Source organism: Nesoenas mayeri (genome assembly GCF_963082525.1).
Source record: "Nesoenas mayeri genome assembly, chromosome: 25".
Classification (NCBI taxonomy): Eukaryota; Metazoa; Chordata; class Aves; order Columbiformes; family Columbidae; genus Nesoenas; species Nesoenas mayeri.
In genome coordinates this window covers 1681604-1695584 of record NC_137549.1, presented here as the reverse complement: position 1 = coordinate 1695584, position 13981 = coordinate 1681604, and the positions used below count along the sequence as shown (strand labels likewise).

At 52.4% G+C, this 13981-nt stretch overlaps 1 protein-coding gene across 6 annotated transcripts in view; it reads right to left on the bottom strand.

Annotated features, from left to right (window-relative positions):
* Window positions 1-13981, bottom strand: part of MARCHF2 (membrane associated ring-CH-type finger 2) — a 47541-nt gene that overhangs the window by 21679 nt on the left and 11881 nt on the right. For 2 of the 6 annotated variants that reach the window (XM_080359104.1, XM_080359099.1), the window contains exons 1-4: window positions 13107-13198; window positions 12575-12757; window positions 7039-7265; window positions 748-943 (exon numbers count right to left, since the gene is read on the bottom strand). In XM_080359104.1, coding sequence (XP_080215230.1) covers window positions 748-943; window positions 7039-7214 — 372 coding nt within the window. In that variant the 5' untranslated portion in view covers window positions 7215-7265; window positions 12575-12757; window positions 13107-13198. Of the gene's footprint in view, window positions 1-747; window positions 944-7038; window positions 7266-7461; window positions 7509-12574; window positions 12758-13106; window positions 13199-13981 lie in introns of those variants that run through there. The other 4 variants (XM_080359103.1, XM_080359100.1, XM_080359102.1 and 1 more) reach the window with 3 other exon arrangements.

Here is a 13981-nt window from a genome sequence, read left to right as displayed (position 1 = left end):
TCACAAGCAAAGGGCTTTGGTACAGGCAGCTGCTGTGAAATTCAGGGCTAAAGGAAGTCTAGAACGTGAGCACAGCAGACTGGCTAAACAGGGGAATGAAGAGACCATAATGATACAAACAAAACAGAACCAACCTACCAAGCAGAGCCTGGATTGTACCTTCCAGCTCTGGGAGGCTGACGGTCAATGCCAAGAGGAACAGAAGGACCAGCTGAGCCATGTCCTGCATCCTCCTTCCACTGGGAAACACAGGACAGAGGCCCAAAGGAGCAAGGCCAGAGGCTCTGAGGCACACGCCAGTATCGGTCAAGGAAAGACGGGTCTTGTATGAACAGCATCAGCAATCGCCACATCGCACTTTCAGAGCGGAACACAAAGAGGTCACATGCAAGAGAGCTGCACTAATGCAAGACGGAGATAAGATTAAAACTAAAATAACAGTTCTGAGAGCTTCACAGATCAGATGGCCATGTGGTGACCGCTGTGTTTCAATACTCATTAAAGTCTATTGACAAGCGCAATGTTTTCCGCAGGCCCACAGCCTGCTGGTAGGTTCACAGGTCAGAGATGCCCCAGCCATCACTACTGCGTTTTTGCAGCTACATCACACGGTCTGATAAGAGACTTGATCTCTCTAAACAAATTGTTGTGAGCGCTCAGGTACTGCGAGGAGGAGGCAGCAAGAACCACACGGACAGCATGGCAAATCAGTCATTTTTTGTCAAACAGTAAGGAAGAAAGCGGTACCTCTGTCAAAGGCCTCGGTCTTCTCTCTACAACAAATTCTGTGTGGCAGAGCTCACAGTAACTTGTGTTGGAGGAGGATAACCATTTTTCCAGGCAGCTCTTGTGCACGGTGCCCAGTGTTCCTGTGCAGTCACATGGGGAAAGCAGTCCCTCCCCATTTCCACCTTCATGACAGATTCGACAGATGGGACCGTCACTAGAGAGGCAGACAAAGAGAACGAAATCAGGGTCAGAGCAGGTAGAACGATACAGCCATAGCGGAGAACCTGGTCTGGCCCCAGCAAGCACCGGTGCGTGATGGAGCACCCATGTCAGGGAGCGCGGAGGAGCCAGGGATGTTTTAGGTCTGTAAAATCTGGAAGTCAGGTCGCTGGGCAACACTTCACAGAATTCCAGAATGTCAGGGGTTGAAGGGACCTGGAAAGCTCATCCAGTGCAATCCCCCCATGGAGCAGGAACACCCAGATGAGGTTACACAGGAAGGTGTCCAGGCGGGTTGGAATGTCTGCACAGAAGGAGACTCCACAACCCCCCTGGGCAGCCTGGGCCAGGCTCTGCCACCCGCACCCCCAACAAGTTGCTTCTCAAATTTCAGTGGAACCTCCTGTGTTCCAGTTCGCACCCAGTGCCCCTTGTCCTGTCCCTGGTTGTCACCAGAAGAGCCTGGCTCCATCCTCCTGACACTCCCCCTTTCCATCTTGATCCCCAGGAATGAGTCCCCCCTCAGTGTCCTCTTGTCCAGCTCCAGAGCCCCAGCTCCCTCAGCCTTTCCTCACACGGGAGATGCTCCACTCCCTGCAGCATCTTGGTGGCTGCGCTGGACTCTCTGCAGCAGTTCCCTGTCCTGCTGGAACTGAGGGGCCACAACTGGACACAAGATTCCAGGTGTGGTCTCCCCAGGGCAGAGTAGAGGGGCAGGAGAACCTCTCTGACCTACTGACCACCCCCTTCTAACCCACCCCAGGTCCCATTGGCTTCCTGGCCACAAGGGCCCAGTGCTGGCTTGGTCACCCTGCTGTCCCCAGGACCCCCAGGTCCCTCTCCCCTACACTTCACCCAAGGGAAGCTGGTGTGCCAGCCTGGCCAGCCCAGGGCCACAGAAGGGAGCACAGCACACGTGTCCCGGTGTCCAGCTCCGCACACAGCGGGCAGGGACACTGCCACCAGCCCCGACACCAACCCTGAAGCATCAATGCAGATCCAGAAGGCCAAAGCGAAGCTGGATGATCCATGCCAGGCACAGCATGTCCCCGGCCACCCAGAGCCACTCAGGAGGTTTGCAATCGTAGTCACGATTATCAGGTTGCGGACCCGCTCTCACCCCATCCCTGCTCTGCACCCTGGATTTAGCAGGAACTGCATAAGGAGCAGCGATAACTACAGACATGGCTCAAATGACCCTGAAATCTCAGCTCCCCAAGGACACAACATTTCAGGGTGAGCAATCAGCCAGACGAAGCTCTCGGCACACAAACCCCTGCCCACCAGCGCAGGAACTCAGCGTCCCATCCGCACAGCCCAGAGGTACCGCAGCGCTCGGGCCGCGCTGCCCGCAGAAACGCCTCGGTGCTGCCACAACCACCACTCCTCAGCCCGTCCTCAGCTGGAAGTTTCACCTGCAGAATCACATCTCTTTGATGATGCTCAAGATCTGCTCTCTTTGGACCTCACAGAACCAGAGATGCTTATCGAGGGAAGTATCAAACGCTTTCAGAGACACCTGCGACCTTCGCACTCAAACACTCATTTGTTCCCAAGATGTTCCCTTCACCTCTAACTGGTGCTGCTGACTGTGGCTCCTGCTCCAGTAACCATCAGCTCGGGTGTCTCAGCTGATATTCATGTCACAAATTTCCATCATGGACTAATATTTTTTGCACCTACGTAAGCTCAGAACACCTGGCGCCCTCCTGTAGCGAGGAATCCCGCTGGCTGCACAAAGAACCAAATCCTTTTCACTTCAAACCTCTCATTTGATGTTTTGTGCGCCGGTCCCTAATTCTTGTCTCGTAAAGGACAATGTTTCCACACCCCCCAGATTTACAGACCCCCCCCACAGCCTGCTCAGTCACCTTTAGTCCTGGCCTATTCAGTCCTGCCTTCGGCAGAATCACAGCCACCTTTCTGATCCCCTTCCCTATCCCTCCCACTACCTCCTGCATTTCTAAAACATCCTTTTGGATCCGCAGGGACCAGCGCTGCACTTGTCAAGGTGTGTGCACACCAGGCATGTTTGCAGAGACTCTTCTTCATCGCTGCCACATGCCTGAGACCTCTCTTTTCCAACACGTTTGTAAATCCCAGACTGTTGTTCTTCACCTGCATCCCTGCACGCTGAACTGCAATCGTTATTTTAACTTGCAGCCATTTCCAGTAATGTTCAGTTCTCTAAACTCAAGTGTCTAGTGCCATCTGAGGTCCAGGAGCATCCCAGGTGACATCCAAGGCACAGATTTCCTAGAAGGGCTGTGCCACATCTGCCAGCCCCAGAACGGGGACGTCTTGGGCTCCCTGGAAAACCTCAAATGTTAATTATGCTCAGCAATTCAGCACATCTCTGCAGTGGTTGCTGCTCATCAAGATCACTTAGGAATAAAATACCCCTTGCTAGCATCTCAATTCTTTCCCACCTTCACAGAACCACAGTGTCAGGGGTTGGAAGGGCCTTGGAAAGCTCATCCAGTGCAATCCCCCCATGGAGCAGGAACACCCAGATGAGGTTACACAGGAAGGTGTCCAGGCGGGTTGGAATGTCTGCACAGAAGGAGACTCCACAACCCCCTGGGCAGCCTGGGCCAGGCTCTGCCACCCTCACCCCCAACAAGTTGCTTCTCATCTTTAAGTGGAACCTCCTATGTTCCAGTTTGCACCCACTGCCCCTTGTCCTGTCACTGGTTGTCACCAGAAGAGCCTGGCTCCATCCTCCTGACACTGCCCCTTTCCATATTGATCCTCAAGAATGAGTCCCCCCTCAGTGTCCTCTTGTCCAGCTCCAGAGCCCCAGCTCCCTCAGCCTTTCCTCACACGGGAGATGCTCCACTCCCTGCAGCATCTTGGTGGCTGCGCTGGACTCTCTGCAGCAGTTCCCTGTCCTGCTGGAACTGAGGGGCCACAACTGGACACAAGATTTCAGGTGTGGTCTCCCCAGGGCAGAGCAGAGGGGCAGGAGAACCTCCAACCAGCCATTTCTTTCACACAAGAACCATTCTCTTACATCCACGGTTGCACAGACTTGGGGGTGCAGCAGAGGGTAAGAAAGCAACATCTTTATTTCAAAGACCACATTGCATCCTTTCTTGAAATGCCGGTGAGCTGCACCAGCTATCACCTTCCTCCACATACCACTGACAGTGCAAAGGCCACGCTGATCCCCGCTCCCACACTCCACTGCTATTTGGACTTGAAAAAAAACAAACAAAACACACCTGAGTGCAAAATAAATTGCTGGGATTGCAACACCACAGTCAGAACAAGCAATGTGCAACGTTTAGACGCAGCAGCGCTACTTCTGTTAGTTTGCACAGCCAGAAGAAACAGAAAGCAAGAGCAGGACGTGGAAACAGCACAAGGAAAAGGAGCAAACTGGGAAAAACGTTGGTGGGACATAAGGGGAAGAGAAGAGGCAGCAGGAGAGCGCACAGCGGGCGCTAGAGCCCCAGCAAGACCCCTGTCCTGGTGCACCACAGACCTCTTCCACTCTCAGCCTTTAGCAGGTTTTGGCCTTAAATAGGAGTAAAAAGTCCACTTGGGATGTGAAGCAACGTGCATCCACAGCACCCCCTGCCAAGCACCCCTGGTGAACCCCTGCGCCTCGTTCTCTCATTTCCATGTGCCTTTTATTATTCAGCCAGGCCCATCCCTGCACCAGGAGCCGCAGCGGTGCTGGAACGTCCTCAGAGATACCGAAAACCGCATCGGACGAGCAGCCTGATCCGGCTTTGACCTTGGCCCTGCTCCGACAGGACGCTGGACCCGGTGTCCTCCACACCCCCCTTCCAGGCTGAACTGTCTGATGGTTCTCTAACCCCATTGCCCCAAAGCTGTATCACAGCAGCACAATTCCAGTCCGCCCACACAGCTTCAGTGACAGGGACAGACAAAAATACCCCGAACCCCCAGCGCTCTCACACATGTTATTTCCTAAGAAAAGCATCTGTAAGATATTTCACCCCTTCTCTTCCTGTTTGAGAAGTTTTGTATTTCCAGCGCATTAATATAACCCTGGCTACCAATAAACAATTCAGAGGGGGGAAAATTTGCTGACAGTGCAAGAAAAGCAATTCTTATCGCACGCCCATTTTCCTTCCTTCCTCTGGGAGGGGGAGGCGCCTGCTCGCACTCCCACACCATCCACCCTCAGACACAGCTTTCCAGGCTGCAGAGACCATATCACTAATTCATCTTTCCAGTCCAGTCATGCTGTTCCCGCCTTCGCTTTGCCAAGTGCTGGTGACCAGGAAGGGACCGAAACCCACCAGTGAACAAACTGGTGTCCCACCAAGATGAATCCTCTTGGGTTTTGTTAACCTGGAATCCCAGGCAGTTTTCCCCAGCTGATTTTTAAACCTCTGCAAGTTTAAATGGGTTGTGCAACGTCTCACCCAGACTGTCTGTTGTCAGACAAACTCAGTTCCCCTCGCATTTTTATGGGTCTGCTCCAGGTCTTCTGGATGGAGCAGTTACGTTTGCCTCAGTTCTCATCCAGCTTTCCTCCCCTACATTTGCAGCCATCAGTTTCACACCTCATCAGCGTTTGGCCAAATTCATTGAAATAAAATAAAAAATAACAGCTGTTCAGACAGGAGTGAACACAAAATGTGACTGAACAATGCTGCCAAGTGTCCTCTGCTCTGGAAACTGCTCCAAAGGCACGTTGGGAAGTCACATCACAAACAGTCTGAGCAAGAGAAGCCACCGCACGTCGCCTCTAGCAATAGCGGGGCAGTGCGGTTCCTGCAACACAAACACCCTCCTCTCCTTGGGGCTGCAAATCCACAGCATGTCTTTGCTCCACATTCATCCTGGAGCAAGAGTTGAGCTCCACTTTCAGCCCTTAACTCATCCCCATGAGTTGTGTCCCGTGTCCTGCTTGGCAAGGACCAGGCAGCTCACAGCAAGAGCTGTGTGTGGCGGGTGACGCTGGAGCAGCCGCTGGCCCAAGAGTTTTGGTGAACACAAGAGTCCCAATGCACCAGCATATGTGGCGTGAGCTCCCGCAAAAACAACACAGGCCTGGGAAGCATCTGGACAATGAGTATTCAATGACTTGGATGAGGGAATAGAGTGACTGTCACAAGTTTGCTGATGACACTGAGCTGGGAGCAGTGGCTGACACTGGAAGCTGTGCTGCCATCAGAGACCTGGACAGGCTGGAGAGCTGGGCAGGGAAAATGTAATGAAATAGAACAAGCGCAAGTGTAGAGTCTTGAATCTGGGCAGGAACAACCCCAGGTTCAGTGTAAGTTGGGGAATGACCTATTAGAGAACAGCGTAGGGGAAAGGGAGCTGGGGGTCCTGGGGACAGCAGGGTGAGCATGAGCCAGCACTGGGCCCTTGTGGCCAGGAAGCCAATGGGACCTGGGGTGGGTTAGAAGGGGGTGGTCAGTAGGTCAGAGAGGTTCTCCTGCCCCTCTGCTCTGCCCTGGGGAGACCACACCTGGAATCTTGTGTCCAGCTGTGGCCCCTCAGTTCCAGCAGGACAGGGAACTGCTGCAGAGAGTCCAGCGCAGCCACCAAGATGCTGCAGGGAGTGGAGCATCTCCCGTGTGAGGAAAGGCTGAGGGAGCTGGGGCTCTGGAGCTGGACAAGAGGACACTGAGGGGGGACTCATTCCTGGGGATCAAGATGGAAAGGGGCAGTGTCAGGAGGATGGAGCCAGGCTCTTCTGGTGACAACCAGTGACAGGACAAGGGGCACTGGGTGCAAACTGGAACACAGGGGGTTCCACTTAAATATGAGAAGAAACTTGTTGGGGATGAGGGTGGCAGAGCCTGGCCCAGGCTGCCCAGGGGGGTTGTGGAGTCTCCTTCTGTGCAGACATTCCAACCCGCCTGGACACCTTCCTGTATAACCTCAGCTGGGTGTTCCTGCTCCATGGGCGGATTGCACTGGATGAGCTTTCCAGGTCCCTTTCAGTCCATGACGTTCTGTGATTCGCACTCAATATTGGCACCCTGGCAAACTCATTCACAAACAAGGTTTTTATGTCTCCCTTTGCCCCTAGAGTCACCAAAATAAGGGGACAAAACCCAAATACAGTCATTCCGAGCCCCTTCCCTGCAGCAGCCTCACCTCTGGGCGCCCAGCGCCTTGATGACGGTGGAGAGGAGCCGGCCGTCCTTGGCGGTGACCTGCGTGACGTACTGCGGGCGGCCCATGTCCGAGTCCTCCACCGACTTGGAGAGGGCGGCGCTGCCCGGGCAGTCGCACAGGGAGCCGGGGAGGTGGCAGCAGTCGCCCGTCGTCATGGCAGCTCCGAGTCCCTCCGCCCCAGGGACCGGCACCGGCGGCACGGAGACCTGCAGGAACAGCACCAGTGAGAGCCCAGTCCCCGAACCCCCTGACCCCCAAACCCCCAGGCAGGGTTCCCCTCGCCACCCTCCTCCAGCCCCGCGGGGCCCCAACAACCACAGGGTTTGCTCGTCTTCTGTCCCCTTTACTCGGCTTCGTGAGGCTGCTTTGCCATCAAATTAGGGCTCCGAGTGTCCTACTTACATAATTTAGCGTCAGAACTGCAGATTTGCCTTTCCCAGAGAGAATTCCTGGTCCACACCCTTTAACCTGATGAAGCGTTTCAGGTGATCGTGCTGACAGAGATGGGGAAGGCGACCGCAGGGACCCGCGTCAGCCCGGCTAGAGCCGGCCTGAGAACTCCTGTTCACACCCGCTGCCAAAGTTGCCAAGTTTCACCTGGACACGGCGCTTAAACCACTTAAACTGAGCTTGAACCGCCCAGTTCAGGGCGGCCCTTCTCTCCGCTGTGCCCGAGCGCTTTCCGAGCCCTTTAAAGCCTCAAAAAATGCCCCTAGCCCACCTTTGATTTTCCATTTTTAATTTCTTTTCAGAAACGCACACACATCCCATGTGGTACACGTGGGTTTTAACCACCCGAAAGCATTGAACATCCTTGCAGAGCCGCACGGAAAGGGCAGCGGGACCATTTTCCTCCTTTCCCTTCTGACTGTTCAAACCAATCGGGATTTTTCCAACAGACACGTGCAAACAGCAAAGCAGAGAGTCACGTTTTGGTGCAAACGGCAAAGTGCAGCGTCACATTTTGGTGCAAACAGCAAAGCACAGCGTCGCATTTTGGCACCTTGTGAGAGTCGGTCCGAAGATGGAGCAGTATTTGCCTGACCATCGCCATCAAGAACTTAGAGAACCGAGGCCCTGACAGAAAGAACGCACGGACAGTGATTTGGAGAGAGGCCCGAGGAGAAGCATTGTGTCGCACTGTTTTCTCCTATACAGGCGGCTGCTGCTCACAATGGCTGCTGTGTGGACTTTGCCTGCTGCTTCAGCCAAACCAGCCCCAGCCTCCTGAAGGCTGTTGTCATGAGGGTCTCTTCAACCCAGGGACAATCGCTGCCGTCCAGAAGATGTGTTGTCACCTGCAGCCTCAGCTACACGTGTCCCTCGCCTGCTCCCCCAAACAATGGCCAAGGAAAAGGAGCATGCCCAGCAGCTCGCCAAGGGTCCTGAGGTCACCCAATGGACCAGAGAAAGACCCCTGAATGCTGGACATGTAAGCGTTGGCAAAAGAAAGCGTGGATCTTTCGAGCCTGGGTTGCAAAGTCTAGGCGGAGACTGGCCTGAAACAATGGGAGCGAGGGGGGTGAAGAAGCACAAAAGATGAGACCAGAATGGACACCGCTGAAGATCTTCCCACCAGAGGATCCCGAACTACGACAGAGGACCGGAGACCAGAGGGACGCCTCTGAAGCTCAATTGGTGATAAACACAACCTCATTTCTCATCTTTACCTTTACTTTTTCCCGTTTCTTTTCCCTTTTCTCTCTCTTTTTCTCTCTATCATGTGCCGCTTTATGGTCAAATTAATAAAGTAACACTGCTTGACTGAATTATAACCCCTCGGCATTTTGGTCGCCTTAACTTTGTGCTCTGAGATCAAGGTTAAAAGAACCATCACGGGTCCGTCAGCGAATGGACCGTGACACACCTCTGCGATGCACCCAGCAAAGAGAGCACGAGGAACGAGCAGCAAACCAGGAATCAGGGACAAGATAAAGAGCAAAAGCCCAACGTGACAAAGCAGGAGCTGGATGAGGCGCGTTCCTCCCTGCTCAGGCTTCTCTCCATCCCACAACAGACAAGCTTTGCAAACTCCAAATATCGTGTTTTCTGCAATCTCCTTTAGCTCAGTCCCTGAGAGGCGGCTGCGCAGAAATAATGAGCTGGGGTTGCAATGAGTCAGAAGCTGAACAGGAGCCAACGACACCGTAAAGCTGGTAAAGAGCAAACCCTGTGTCCACAAACACGACTGTGGGATGTACGCGGCCCATCCTGGACTTCGAGAGAGAAACAAACCCATAAAAGAAATTCTAATTAAAGTAATGAACAGGAGAAAAGGTATGGGGGGGGACAGGAGCCAAATCACAACAACAAAGCCTCAAAAATAACCCCAAAATTTGCCAAAGAAGACACATGTTTGTTTAATTTACAGGATGTAGGGGGTAAATCTCCAATCTCTGTCTCCTGGAGGTAGAAGCAGGTGAAGCAACCTTTGCCATCCCACCCAAAGAAACGCTTGGTTTGTATTGAGATCTCTGTGTGCAACAGGAGTCAAATACCCTCACTAAACTGCAGTTTCGGCAGGTTCGGCTAAGCCTAAATCAAATTGAAATAGCTAAAGGAAATAAGGGCTTGTTCCTGGTTGGAGGTTTGGCCAGATTATGGAGGAAGAAAACAAAAAGCCAGGAGGAGAACATGATTGAAGCCCTGAAAACATTTGATTTGGGGAAGCACAAGTGTACTTTCGCATCTTGGAAATTAAGCACCAATTAATCAGCTGAGGGCTTCACCTGTCCAGATCTCTTTATGATTAAAGCTGCTCCTGATAAGGATCTGTAACCCTCAGCGTCTGAACAGGAATGGGCTTGAGCTTCTGGGCAGGTCAGTCCCCACCAAAACAAATGGGAGTCTTTCCATCAGCTTAAAAATGAACTTAACAAGTGCCTTGACTCAGCTTTTCTCTCACCCGTGCAAAGGGCTAGAGCCGCTTTTTTCATCGCTCTCCCTTTTATCAAGCCCACAAGCTCGCCAGCTTTAAGGAGCAAAAAGTCAGATGATAAACGCCATTGGAATGACTTAAGTCAGCTGGTTTGCAAGTTAAGGAGCTCTTTCAATTTTAAAAGCTTCTCGCTGAGATGTGTGCTTTTAATAAAAGGGTCAGTTCCATTTGTTCAGCCAAAATGTTGTTGATTTTTAAAGTCCAGAGGAAAAAGGTCCATTTTGCGTGTTGGAATCAAACTGCGCTCACTCGCTGTGTCCTGGGAGGATTGAGACGGGGGCTCTTTGTGCTGCACGTCCCGCAGCTCCGGGCAGCGCCGCGTCCTTGTCGGCGATGGGGAATCGTCAGCAAACGCGCCTGTTTGTGGTACAAGTGATTCGGTGTTTCCTCGCTGGGTCCATCCCAGGGTGGAACCTGAAGTCGCTGCTTTCACATCTGCCTCACGCCATCCAGCAAACACAAAGGAAAAGCAGCAAGATTCTCAGGGATATGGTTAGTGAGGAAGTAACTGAAGTCCAAAGATAACATCTGCGGCCACTCCGGTTCCAGCTTGTACCCAGCTGAACATGAACTGCGATGTCCAGCCAAGCCGGTCCCTTCCCCAAAGACCCAGCTCATCAGCGCAGCCTCCTCATCGAACCCAGCCCGATATTCCAGAAAAACAACCAAAAACTCATAGTCTGAATCAAGACCCAAACAGCTGGTTTTAACTATGCCTTGTTTTTTTTCTTCTAGGCAGCTGTTCATTTCTGAGGCGATTCGTTCTCGTTGAAAAGAACCTCTGAGACATGAGGTTTATTATCAGTGTCCCCTCTACTGCTGCAGATAGCATGAGCAAATAAAGCAGAAAAGTCACTTGTCTCTTCTCAGCAACATTTTGTACTCTCAGCTCCTGAGCAGATGCAGGATTTAAAGGGCTGAGTTTGCAGAGGTTACACAAACTGAAGAAAAACAAACGCTGCTTGTGGAAAGTTGGCGCAGAAGAGCAAGTTGTGCACCAGGACTCCGAAACCCGAACGTGACACCCGATGAGCCGGTTCCTCGGGGAGCGGTTGGTGCTTCCGCGCTGCTCCCGGTGCAGCATCTGCAAACCACATGCCTTAAAGCCCCCTAAACATCCCCCTTGTCAGTCTTCAGAGATAGGTGGCCCAGTTTATACCATCCAACATGGGGTTGAAAACAGAAGACAAGGAGCTAATGGGTCCCCCAGCTCTGTTCTGCATATCCAGACCCTGCTGCTCGATCAGTTATTTCTCCCAGGTGGGGAAACCACAGCAGGGCAGACGAACCTCGATCAAAGCCACAAAGAAAAGCTGCAGTCAAGATGAGGCAGAAGACAAGAGGAAAGGCTGAGGCCAAGCGATCGCGATCACGGGGAATTATGAGGTGCAGGTTGTGGCCCTCTGGCCTCTCTACCGATGAATATCAGCTGGTGTAAATGCTCCGAGGCTTTGACGGGATCCAGAGCAAACTGGAACTAGAAGCAGCTCCACCTTCGCGGGGTGCAGCTCATATTCACCAGCTTCTGAACAGATTAGCTCTCCTGGAACAATTCCACCAACAAAACCACCTCCTGGCAGGGCTGCCAGCTCAGTCTGTTCCTCCCGCTGCCCCGATTGCCGTAACCCAGACCCGGCACCTCCCTGCAGTGCCACCAAGAGATAACCAAGTGGTTTAGCCAACATAACCAACCCATCTGTACATAAATACCTTCTTTATTTTTAATGTTGCTAGTAACTGTGCACAGATCACCCAAGCCAACATTAACCCAGGAGCAAGGCCACCCGGCCAGATCTATTTGAGCTAATCTGGGTATGCAGACGCTGCATTTTCTAATCATACGAGCCTGTGAACGTCACCAGCGAACTGAAGGTTTTCAGCTACTAAAGGGCATTTCCAAACATCAATACTTTTCTTCGCACCACAAAACCTGGATTTCCCAAATCTAAACAGAAACTTCTTGAGGGAGACACATCCAAAAAGTCGCTTCCTCCACCACAACCAAGCTCCGGCCTCCGGGGACTCGCACCCCCCGTCGTGACGCACCCCGAGATGCTGCCGCCCTTTAAAGATCCACACGAGTGGCCTGAAGTGCCCTCGCTACTGTTAAAAGGTCACAGAAATGGTTTAATCCAAAGTCAAACCCCGAGCTCTGGTCTCAAACTGCTGCAGGGCTTCGTTGTTCAGCTTTGTTCTAAACGCACTCTCTCTGCTGAGGGTTGAAAACAGCAGCATTACTTTGTTCTTTAAAAAAAGGTCATGATTTTGTGCATCAGCTGTTTAAGTCTTTAAAGTTACACCTGAAAAGTACCCAAAAACCAGTAAACAGCTCTGCCCACGTGTGATCCATCAGCTGGAGGCGGCTCTAAAGCTTCACAAGACAGGTCCACGGGCAGAGGAGGGAACTGGGTGAGACCTCCCGCATTGCCCTTGGGCTGAAACCTCACGAGCCCTGTGCCCGGTGTCACCTGAATGGTCCTACAAACTGGGGCGCAGCGAGCCCTCTGCAGCCAGAAAAGCGACACAGCACTTTATATCACACACCCGGCACTCAAAATAAAACCTGATGCCACAAACCGGCTTTTGAAGCGTTTTGAAGTTGGGTAGGTATCGCACAGGAAGATATTTCACTGCCCACGCAGCTCCTCGGTTTCCTGCCTTGCAGTTAAAGGAGCTGCTGTAAAACCTGCAGCATTAACCGGCTGTTCAGACAGAGCTGCTGTGGGACGGACCTGCCCCGGGGTTACAGCAAAACAGACCCTAAAGGGGGAAAAAATAAAAGAAAAATCAAGAGACAATATCCTGTGAATTTGTGAATCTTCTATTAAAGCTTCACAGGGTCCCCCAGCTCTGTTCTGCATATTCAGACTCTGCAGCGCGATCGGTTATTTCTCCCAGACAGGGAAACCACAGCAGGGCAGACAAACCTCGATCAAAGCCACAAAGAAAAGCTGCAGTCAAGATGAGGAAGACGACAAGAGGAAAGGCTGAGGCCAAGCAATCGCGATCACGGGGAATTATGAGGTGCATTCACAGTAGGAACAATGTCCTCGCACACCTCCAACAGCACAACACACAGACCGAGAGCGCAGCAGCACTCAGAGCTCACCTGCCCCGTCCCGAGGGCTGGACTGAGACTGTGTGTAAGATCCTCCCCGTTTAACCACGCACAGCCAGCAGGAGGTCAGACGCCTCCAGGACACGGCCTGTTTGGATCCTGATTGCGTCACATTTGTCCGTAATCAGCCACGACCAGGGACGGCGCTCGGCGGCCTCTCAGCTACTGCAACAACCCCGCTGGGCAGCGGGGACACGGTCACACGAGCCTTCGCTTACAGGCTCCTGGCCACCAATTACCAAAACTTCTCGCCACCAAGCCACTATTAAGGCATATTCTAGATGTTCTCCGAAGTCTTGATTATTTAGACTATGGGTTGATGGCACATGAGTTTGTTTTCCAAGCACAGATGAAGAGACAGCCTTCCACAGAATGGGATTTATTCTTTCCCCCCCCGCAAACAGACACATCACCAGGATCTGACTTCTATTCCCTGTTGGTAAAAAGCATTGCAGTGAGCCTTTGTGATCAAGATACTGTTGTCTTCCCCAAACCTGCATCCACACGTGTCCCTCCTCTGCAAAACTTTCAGTATATTCCATCAAGCTCTGCACTTCATCACCGTGTCCACAGCGCCGGCACGGATGGACCCGCGTGGTGCGCACCCTGCGGTTCCCAGCGAGGATACAACCCCCAATTTGAAAGAAAACTCCGGGGATGGGCCTGGTGTGAACACAGCAGAGCTGCAACACAGCGGGGCCCCGTCACCCCAGATTTCGAGGTTCCTACCACATTGTTCACCCCTTTGTTTTTCAAACTTTATTTTAGAAAAGCGTTGCCTACTATATAACATGTTACTCAATATTCAAAAAGAAGCAAGAGGTTCAAGTTCACACGTTGGGAAAAGGATGAGGATGAAAATGAGA